General features: G+C 38.1%; 1 protein-coding gene across 1 annotated transcript in view; it reads left to right on the plus strand.

Moving 5' to 3' along the window:
• LOC107703288 (diacylglycerol kinase zeta-like) overlaps nt 1-10,735 on the plus strand; it is a 96,170-nt gene that overhangs the window by 54,493 nt on the left and 30,942 nt on the right. The window contains 15 exon segments of the mRNA XM_016505863.1: nt 744-815; nt 935-1,030; nt 1,168-1,250; nt 1,516-1,576; nt 1,902-2,015; nt 2,187-2,327; nt 2,417-2,495; nt 2,647-2,702; nt 3,332-3,394; nt 3,677-3,750; nt 4,046-4,157; nt 4,248-4,516; nt 5,304-5,359; nt 8,174-8,253; nt 9,963-10,007. Of these exon segments, the coding sequence (XP_016361349.1) occupies nt 744-815; nt 935-1,030; nt 1,168-1,250; nt 1,516-1,576; nt 1,902-2,015; nt 2,187-2,327; nt 2,417-2,495; nt 2,647-2,702; nt 3,332-3,394; nt 3,677-3,750; nt 4,046-4,157; nt 4,248-4,516; nt 5,304-5,359; nt 8,174-8,253; nt 9,963-10,007 (1,401 nt within the window).

A 10,735-nucleotide genomic window follows, 5' to 3' on the forward strand; every position in this document is an offset into this window, starting at 1 on the left:
GGCCTTTGGCCCAGTGTTTCATTTTGTTCGGTTTCGGCTTCGACCAAGAATTTTCATTTCGGTGCATCCCTACCATAATTACAATCGGTTATGTCTTAAGTGAACGTAAAGAGTTGCGAAAGAAAACAAGGGTGTATTGGATCAGTGCATTGACCGTAGCCGCTGCCGCCAGTCATTAATGTTAATCAAAGAACAAAAGAAAAGAAAATCCCTCAGTGATCTTGACTGAATCACTTTTGTAACATCAGTTTATATTTTATTTGCCTGTTGTTCGGCGCTGACTACTGTAATGGCAACATGCATCTGTGTGCGATTATTTTGGAGATGCGTTCCAATATAATTTATCCTTATTTAGGGTATAGGCCTATTCTATTTTGAGCTGCAGTTTAATAAAAGTTAAACAGAAAAAAACTAAAAGTAGCACTGCATGTGTTTCTGAATATTTATTTAAACAGACTGTATAATATAAGATATTTTTGACATCGCCCAGCCCTAATACAGCATTCTTTGTTCAACACTAAATTAGAATAAGTAAAAAGTTTAAAGAAAAAAATGGCAGCTGTTCTGTGTTTTCCGTGAATTTTAAATGCTTTTAATTTTAAATGCTTTTAATTAATTTTAATTTTTAAATGTAAATCTTTTCATCCATAGGTACTATAGTTTTCCATTGTGTTTTTAATGAATGTGTTTGATTTTGTTGTGGAGTGCATTTGTAATATTATTGCGCTACTTTTTAACCGTAGTCCTCACTAAAGTCAAGCAAAAAGAAGAAACGAACGTCTTTCAAACGCAAATCCAGCAAGAAAGGAGCAGAGGTACGTATACAACCAAGTAATTGTTTTTGTTTGCCAGAGAATCATTGAATTAAATAAGCAACACTTTTTGGGATTTTTACGTCTTCACCCCTAGTCTCTCTCTTTTTCTTCTTTTCCAGGAGGCTCGATGGAAGCCCTTCATTGTGAGACCAATTCCCTCTCAACTCATGAAGCCACTGCTGGTGTTTGTAAACCCAAAGAGTGGAGGAAACCAGGTATAATAATTACATGCTATAGCAAAGCTATTAAGTAATTATTTAGTACTAATTATATTAATAATAATTAAATAAACCATAAAAAGTATAATCACCTAAATCAACTATTTCCCTCCTGCTGTCTCCTTCTCTCTCAGGGAGCTAAAATCATCCAGTCCTTTCTGTGGTATCTGAACCCTCGGCAGGTCTTTGATCTCAGTCAGGGGGGTCCTCAGGAAGGGTCAGTACCTGCATGTGGAATACTTCACAACAGTAGTTCCCTGTTTTTGTCATCCGAACCCCTTTAACAGCATTTATTAGCTTTTCATCAACTCATAAAAAAGCAGTCTTTTGCGAAACCCTGTTTGGGTAGTCCTGCTTCAGAATAACAATACTTATCTGTCCCATTGGTATGATGTGTTTCAATAAGATGATTGATATTTTTATGTATATATATATATATATATATATATATATATTTTATTTATTTTTTATTTTTTTTTTAGCTTGGAGATGTATCGCAAAGTTCACAACTTGAGAATTTTGGCCTGTGGTGGGGATGGCACGGTGAGTGCGATACTGATAATCATAAAAATGCGTAATATCCCCTAATTCATATTCTGCTGTTTTTCTGTGAGGTTCTCTAGGTTTGATGTGATTTTACAAAACAAGATATCTAACTGTAACTTGTTTGTCATTTAGGTATTAGACGGTTTTAGCCATGTGTGTATGTGATTTTTATGGATTTTGTTTAAATGTTTTTTGAACATTCAATGCATTTCCCTCTCTTTCTCTCTCTCTCTCTCTCTCTCTCTCTCTCTCTCTCTCTCTCTCTCTCTCACACACACACGCACACACACACAAAATCATGTTAAATGATTCTTTGACTCAGGTGGGCTGGATTTTGTCCGCTCTTGATCAGCTGCAGCTAAACCCTTCTCCTGCTGTGGCAGTACTTCCTCTGGGCACGGGAAATGACCTCGCTAGGACGCTAAACTGGGGTGGGGTGAGTGAAATCTGCGCAGTCAGATGCATTCATTTCAAACATCAGTCAGAAGAACTTTCTTATATTCCTGCATTGTACATTTCATTGTAGTTCATGCAGCATAATCTGCTCATCCATTTATAGAATGGTTTACCGAATGGGCATTTTTTTTGTACAATTGTATGCCTGTAGGGTTACACAGATGAACCTCTGAGTAAAATCCTGTCTCACGTTGAGGATGGGAATATTGTGCAGCTGGATCGATGGAATCTTATTGTGAAGCCCAACCCAGAGGCGGGGTCAGAGGAAAGAGACGAGCAGGTGACAGACAAGGTACAGTAAGAGCACCACCTGCAGTGCTCTTTCTGTTTGCATCAGTATGTAAGCAGCTGAAGAATGACTGATGTTTCTTTGCTCCACAGCTCCCTTTGGACATCTTCAATAATTACTTCAGCCTTGGGTTTGATGCTCATGTGACTTTAGAGTTCCATGAATCCCGAGGTTGGTGTAAAGGCACTAGTCTGTCATATAAATGTGACTGTTTAATAGCAAGATAGTGGCTGTGTGAGAGTAAAGCCTTGAGTTTCTTCTGCGAGGTCATACTTATTGGTGCTAATTGAGATTAATGATGGTTTGTCCTCTTACTCTTCAGAGGCCAACCCTGAGAAATTTAACAGCCGATTCAGAAACAAAATGTTCTATGCAGGGGTAAGTGAAACACACATAAACTCTCACACTCAAACAGCCAAGTTCTTACAAAGTACTCACTTCATCCTGTCTATTTTCTAAATGCGTGCTGTTGATCTTATTGTGAATGATTCATCCATACATGTTTCATTTTTTAATACGTTTTGACATTGTAATTGCTAACCGAGACTTGTCATTTGCACTTATATATTGTTGCTCTTTTGTTAGTTTTGACTGCTTTTATTGTCCTCATTTGTAAGTCGCTTTGGATAAAAGCGTCTGCTAAATGACTAAATGTAAATGTAATTCTCAATCATAATGTCATAACTGGCTCTTCCAGTATGCTGGGCTTCTCCAATCATTTAGTCCACTTAATCTCCACCCCTTTCTTACAATCGACTTTGAGCCAACATTCAGATCTGCCTTTATCCAATCAATAAACAATGCATAGAAACAAGTCCCTGCCCAACATTTTTTTTTTCTTTTCAATAACCTGTTTCTCTGTATCACAATACAGAGAAAAGTATCTGTCGCTACTTCCGTTACATCACAACTTTAATAATTGCAAACCTCTTTGTAAACCACAACATTAATAATGTGACAGTGAGTTGGTGGTGACAGAAATGCAAATTATGTTTCCTTTTCTACAGACAGCGTTTTCTGATTTCTTGATGGGCAGCTCCAAAGACCTGGCTAAACACATTAGAGTGGTGGTACGTATGGAGTTAAACTAAACAAAGACCCCTTTGTGCAGAACAAGAGGGGAAATATGTGTGTTTTGAAATGCAAATGAAAATGCTGTTTTTTTTTTTTAGGTTTGACTCTAAGTCTCTGTTTTTGCATGCGTGTTTGTTTGCATTTCTTCCTCTTGCGCTTTAGCACTGAGAGGTAGTGTGCCTAAATTTGAGTTGCAACCTTTTGTTCTGCTGGCTGTTGGTTTGTTTTGCTGACTTATTCAGTTTTTACCACTTTCTTCTCTCTCTCATTCTCAATAGTGTGACGGCACAGATTTGACCTCTAAAGTCCAGGATTTGAAGCTGCAATGCCTGGTCTTCCTCAATATCCCCAGGTAACACAAAATCTTTTTCTGTGATTTGTTCTTTCTTACGCTACCGTTCAAAAGTTTGGAGTCTGCAAGATTTTTTTCAGGTTTTTGAAAGAAGTCTCTTATGCTCAGCAAGGCTGCATTTACTTGATCAAAAATACAGTAAAGCTGTAATACTGTGAAATATTTTTATTTAAAATAACTGTTTTCTATTTTGATGTATTTTTAAATGTATTCCTGTGATGACAAAGCTGAATTTTCAGTTCTAGATAAGTCTGTGTGAAGAGTCTGCATGTTTGGATGTTCATATTAATCGCAGGTACTGTGCGGGCACTATGCCATGGGGCAATCCAAGTGAGCATCATGACTTTGAGCCTCAGCGTCATGATGATGGATGCATTGAGGTCATTGGGTTCACGATGACATCACTGGTATGTTTCACCTACCTGAATTAGTTTGAAGTGAGTTTTTATAGTACGATTGGTGAATTACAGTCCCTGTATTGTTTGTTATGACTGTAGGCCACGCTGCAGGTCGGAGGTCACGGTGAGAGGTTAAATCAGTGTCGTGAAGTCACCCTCACCACCTTTAAGCCAATCCCCATGCAGGTGGATGGCGAGCCTTGCAAACTAGCTCCATCTGTTATTCACATCTCCCTGAGAAACCAGGCCAACATGGTGCAGAAAACCAAGAGACGCACATCAATACCACAGCTCAATGAGTGAGTGCAACATGTTGCTGTGTGAATATTATGGCTGTCTCGATATCGTATATTCACTACACGGTTACCGTGCCCAAAAGAATAATGATATTTTTGCGATATCTGCAGAAAATTTTTAAAATGCTGTCAAGTCAAATTCATCTTTAACGTTGTCTCTTTTGTGTTTTCTCTTTTTGGCCAATTAATCCCACTTAAAATAAGAGTGTTAAAAGGCAGAGAGAGAGAGTTTGTAACTATAATTGAACAAAAATAACTTACTTAGGGTGTCTAACACAACGCCTTTTCCATGTAATCCAAAACTCCTACAATGATGAGCTAACTTTTCTCGGGCACAGGTAGTGTCTCACTTTTGTCTGTCATCTCCAACGATATAACATTTTGTGTAGCAGTAGTAATATGTTATTGCCGCTGAATTCAACCAGCAACTGGTGCTGGATTATTTACAATATTATCTTGTGAAGTATTAAGTATTAATGATATTAATATTTCATTGTTTTTCACCAATACCGGTATATAGCAAAACCCCAGGTATGTATGTAATACCAAGGAGAAGGTCTGCAATTTCTGAATGAGTTTTAAAGAGCATGACTGCTCTTTAAAAGGGCGCAGGACCAAAATGTGCGCACGCGCACACACACACACGCGCACACATTTGAGTATTAGGTATGAGCTGATGTTTAAAAATTAGTCAGTGAGCAGAAAGTTAAACTGCTGGATTGATGTCTCTTTCTATTGAGCTGTTACTGAAAGTGTGAAAATTTAGTGTGATTTATTCGCTGTGTCATTTCTTTACCTTGACACTTGAAGTGAATATATTACCCTCATAAATGGCTGCTAAGGACAGACGCTTGCTTAGTCCTGCTGGTGATTATGAAGCTCTGCACTACGACAAGGAGAAACTCAAAGAAGCTTGTAAGTATGAAACGCACGCATTACAGTCCAGAAAATACGCTTGTGACTCCTGATGTGCTGTGATTTAAAGAGTTAGTTCAAAGCCATAACCATGTCCTGAACATTGGAGGGGGGAAGGGTTGTCTTGTTCATTTTAATTAAAGGAATTATAAAGAAAAAGAAATAAGAACATAAAAGAAATTGTAGGTCTAATGGCCCATTCACACCAAGAATGTTAACTGTAAAGATAACTATTACGATAAAGATAGTAGCGTCCACACCAATACTGTTCTGTTTATTATAAGCACAAGCTGCAGTTATGTCTTCTGCCGCTTTAAATGCATAATCTCTTTCAAATCAGGTGGATTCTGATTGGCTGTTAATGTTTTTATTGTTTATCAGCTGGACAAAAAAGAAATTGTAGGTCTAATGGCCCATTCACAACTGTAAAGATAACTATTACGATAAAGATATTAGCGTCCACACCAATACTGTTCTGTTTATTATAAGCACAAGCTGCAGTTATGTCTTCTGCCGCTTTAAATGCATAATCTCTTTCAAATCAGGTGGATTCTGATTGGCTGTTAATGTTTTTATTGTTTATCAGCTGGACAAAAAACATTCAGAAAGACATTCCACATTCCAAAGATATCATTCCTCTGTGTTTTTATCGTTATAGTTGTGGTGTGGACTTTTCTATACTCATAGAATTATGTTAAAATGGAGTTATACATGTTTTTGTCATCCTAACAACAAACACAGCTGTGTGTAATGGAATGCAACAGGGCAGCATCAAGAATATCAAATAATGGCCATTTCTAATTATTAGGGGGAGGGGGAAACGTGTCGTCCTCAATCCACTTGTTAAGTCTGATGACGGTTTGCAGGTTTCCAAGTGCTCTATCACATCCCAAAAGCAAACAACATACGGTGCTAGTATATGCTCACTGTGTGCTGTAATAATACTGAAATATCATGATCTTAACCTTTATCTCCATACAGAAATCTCCGTTGGCCAGACAGAGATTCATCTTTTCTGAATCGTTAAAATATTGGTTTCTGGGATACTGTGACTGTAGTGTATAACATGCATTTTTAAAAGCTTTGTTTAAATCTGTGCTTTAAATAAGCAGTGCTCATAAACAGCTGTTGAGATAGTATGCTCACTTGAATTGTACCCAGAAAGGTTAGGTTAACTCGCACAAAAATGAACAGAAATCTTTCAGATTTTATTAAAAATATTTCATTTGTGTTTTGTAAGAGTACATTCAAGCTGCAGTTGTATTTCTCAGCACTAGGTGTCGTCCCATCTCTACAGTGAGTGATAATGGTGTGAACTGATAGAATTAATTGGATCTTTTGAGAATACATTCAGATGCAGCTTTATGCCTTTTAGGCCTGTTAGTCTGACATCTCATAAAGAAAATATCATAACATCATTTAACATCATAAAAAGACAAATTATTGCTAACTTTTAAAGTGCATGTCAACTGTGAGAACGCGATTAGCTCTTTGCTGTTCATACAGCTGTTCTGTACTCTCTCCTTTGTGATACAAAAATATACCACACTTCCCTGTATCTCATCTGCTTTCTGCTGTCAGTACCTCTTCACTCTTCAGAAGAGCCTTGACAATACCACCAACTGAACAGAAAGAGAGAGAGCGGAGAACAAACCTGAATTGAATTTGGGAACGACTGTTCAGATGTTGCTAAGCAACCCAACATTCCTCAATAGAAGAGACCTCTCCCATCTCTCGCTACTCTCTCTCTGCTCGTTTCTTCCTGTTTCCCCTGTCGCTTTCTCGCTGCTTCACTCTCTCGCTTCCCACTTTGTCAGAGAAGCTTGCTGTCCTCTTGAGAATGCTCATTTAATTTAGAAACATTACCCTGCCTCTCTGAAGCCTGTGAGGCTCAGCTCAGGGTAGGGCATGACTACTGCTCCTCCAGCTTTCAAATGTACACTACTGTATCTTCATAATGCTAAGGGTGGTTGAGTGTAAAAACGCTACAGTTAGGATCTCAGTGTGGGTGGGATCTATGCTTTTTACCCTTTTCCTCTATAGTGACTTGGACTTGAGAATATCCATATGCATGAGAGGACACATCAGCAGTCAACATCAAGATCAACATCAGCCTCAGCAGTCACTGCACAAACATCATATTTCATCATATTCTCTCACTGACAGCACATTTTAGAGCAGGCCTACAGCCATGTGTCTACAAAATGCCTGCAGTGGTTTAGACTCTAGTGCAAGTAAAATTGCCACATCCTCCCCATCACGTCCTATTACTGTCTGACCTTGTTTCATGAGGAATCTGTGGATTAGTTTGAATGAGTTTGATTGGGTCTGAGCCAGTGCATGTTGCATACAACTGCCATAAATTATATTCATCAACTCTTCTGCTTACACATGTATTCACAAAGATAGAGATGAATTCGCTTATACCATACATGATTGAAAATAGTTTCTTTCTTTCGTTCTTTCTTTCTTTCTTTCTTTCTTTCTTTCTTTCTATCATCAGACTATTTCTTTATATCTATCTAATCAACTCTTCTGCTTACACATGTATTCACAAAGATAGAGATGAATTAGCTTATACCATACATGATTGAAAATAGTTTCTTTCTTTCGTTCTTTCTTTCTTTCTTTCGCAGTCGTCTTTTATTTTTACTCTTTCTCCCACTGCTGATCAGTATCTCCTGAGAGGAAAAAATGCGGGCCAGGTTTTTGACATCACACAGTAGGCTGTTACTGTGAGAGTGAAAGAAATATTCTGTTTCTTCTCATCATCCCTCGTTCTAACTTCTCTTTTTATCTCTTTCCTTACCGCAGCAATTCCACTGGGTCTCATCGTTGTCCCGGGAGACAGTGATTTGGAAACCTGCAGAGCTCACATCGAGAGACTACAGGAGGTAAAAAATGAGAGGGTGGGGTTAACCGATGGAGTGGGGTAAAAGTGAAAAATGAAGAGGACCGGAAAAGAGAGAGGAGGAGAGAGGTGTTAGAGTTTGATTAATGATGGGAACAGTCAGTCACAGTCAGAATATAATGGAGAAGTTATACTGCACTACAGTACCGAACAGTAGTGCTCAACTGAATTGTCCTTTAGGACGCAGATTGTACAACAGCACCGTATCAAAATTGTATCAAAGAAAAATCGGCAACACCTTTATTAACAACAGTTAATGAAATGGGTATTATGAAATCAATGAACAAATTCTATCATCATTTATTCACCCTCATGTCATTCCAAACCTGTATGAATTTCTTTTGTGGAACATAGAAGATATTTTGAAAAAAGTTGGTAACCAAACAGTTTTGGTGACCGTTGACTTCCATTTTATGGACAAAAAAAACCATCTCAAAATATCTTCTTATGTATTTGTACACTCCGGTGACGGTTCCCTCTGGTGGTGATCGGAGGGAGCCACAGAGGCTTGATTTGTGACAGTATTCCACAGTGGAAAGAAAGTCATACAGGTTTAGGACAACACCGAGTTGAGTAAATGATGACAGAATTTTTATTTTGGGTTAATTATCCCTTTAAATTATACATAAATCGTTCATTCATACTGCTGTATATTTACTAGGTTAATGATAACTAATTATCATGAATCTAGCTTTATAAATGATATTATTTTTATATTGTTCATTGCTAGTACATGATACCATTAACCAATGTTAATAAATTGAACCTTATTGTAAAATGCTGCCCAAAAATCAAACATTAAAATATGTTGCTAATACTATAGCCCAACAATATGCATAATTATTAAAATGACATATGAAATAAGAAAACTGTCTTAAATCCCAATGATGCCAAGCTCTCTAGACAATAATTAACAGAAAAAATAAATTGGGATGTGCGCAAAAAATGTTTGTCCTTTTGCAAATAAACCCACATTCAGCTTTCTGTAATAATGTATTTTGAATCCATGCAAGCATCTGCCTCGTGTAAGCTTGTTTCTGTGAAGTGACAAATTAAATACTGTAGTTTAATCAGACACACAGTCTTTGACGTCAGCAACTAAAAATAAGGTGCAGGGTTTTCTCCTCCTTTTTTAAAAGTTATTCTAATAATTTACTGTTGTGGCTATGCTCATTGTTTGGTTAGGTGAACATAACTATATGCATTTACCATTGTTTTTTCCCCTACTGTTGCGAGCCCCTGGTAGAGATTGTCTTATTCATTCATGCCACCCCATTCTGGCCTTGTTTTAGTTCATACATTCCCGTCAAGAAACAGTGTTTGTACAAATATAACTTCACAATCAGATGAAAAAAAAAAAGATTTCCAAACCAGTCAGAGCCTTCATTTAGAGGGATATGTACAGTAAATGATGGTTTGATTTTAGAGGGGAAATCTCTCTCACACACACTCTCATACACTGTGCAGCAGGTCATAATGAAACACCCATGGCAGAAAGGTTGTGTGAGTGTTTGTGGCAGAATAAAGTGTTTTTAAAAAAGAAGAGTTGTCTCAAATTCACATGCTAATATTCATTCACGGTCTTCTCCCAGAAACACTGTTGTCCAACTGCTGCAATCCTATATGATTGTGTATGTATCTGAACTGATGGGCTTAGTGAGTGTTTATCTAATTTAATGGGGTCTCCTGCAGGACTTTGTGTCATGTCACCCATCTCTGCAGCGGCTGGTGCTCCAGGTGGGTGAGACACCTGCGAGAGAGGTGAGACAGGCACACCTGGAGCACTTTCAGGAACAAGACTGGAAATACAGCCTGGACAAAGAACCGAGAAAACCAAACACAGTGCTGTTTGTCAGATTTTGATGAACATGCCTCCACAAACCCAAACTAGATAAACTTCAGCAGCACATTTGTGTACTCTAAAAGTAGGCTCGGAGGCAGACATGTTTACCGTGAGAGTGCATAAACCCCTAGAGAGATAAAATGAGCAAGAGAGTTTGTTTTCAGATAGAGCTTAACATGATCCCTAAAGCAGAGTATTCTGCAATTCATCCTAAATCTCTCCCACATCATTCTCTGTGAGATTAGAGCACTCTAGCGCCTCCTAGACACTAGTCTGTTTGCAGGCATGAAGACCCTAACCCTTGTTAGTACAGCATTCCCTTATGACAGATGTTATGGGTGAAACTTCAAATAAGCATAAATTGCAGTAAGCGCTTACTAAGTTAAATCCACTCGTTCAGAACTTGGTTCCCTGGATATTTCCCCTGGGTCCTAAGTGCTCCCGTGTGCTTTGTTTGGATGGATGCCTTGGATCACGTTTAGCCTCTGTTGAGAATGGCAGTTTTCTTTATAGTGATGGTGCATGCAGGTGTTGTGTGCTTTGAGTGTAGTCTTTGTAGTGTGTATTTTACACTGTTGCATGACTTATGTAGATCTACAAATGGCAGTTTGCTGCTTTAGGG

The sequence above is a fragment of the Sinocyclocheilus anshuiensis genome, unplaced genomic scaffold (assembly GCF_001515605.1).
Source record: "Sinocyclocheilus anshuiensis isolate Anshui unplaced genomic scaffold, SAMN03320099.WGS_v1.1 scaffold947, whole genome shotgun sequence".
Classification (NCBI taxonomy): Eukaryota; Metazoa; Chordata; class Actinopteri; order Cypriniformes; family Cyprinidae; genus Sinocyclocheilus; species Sinocyclocheilus anshuiensis.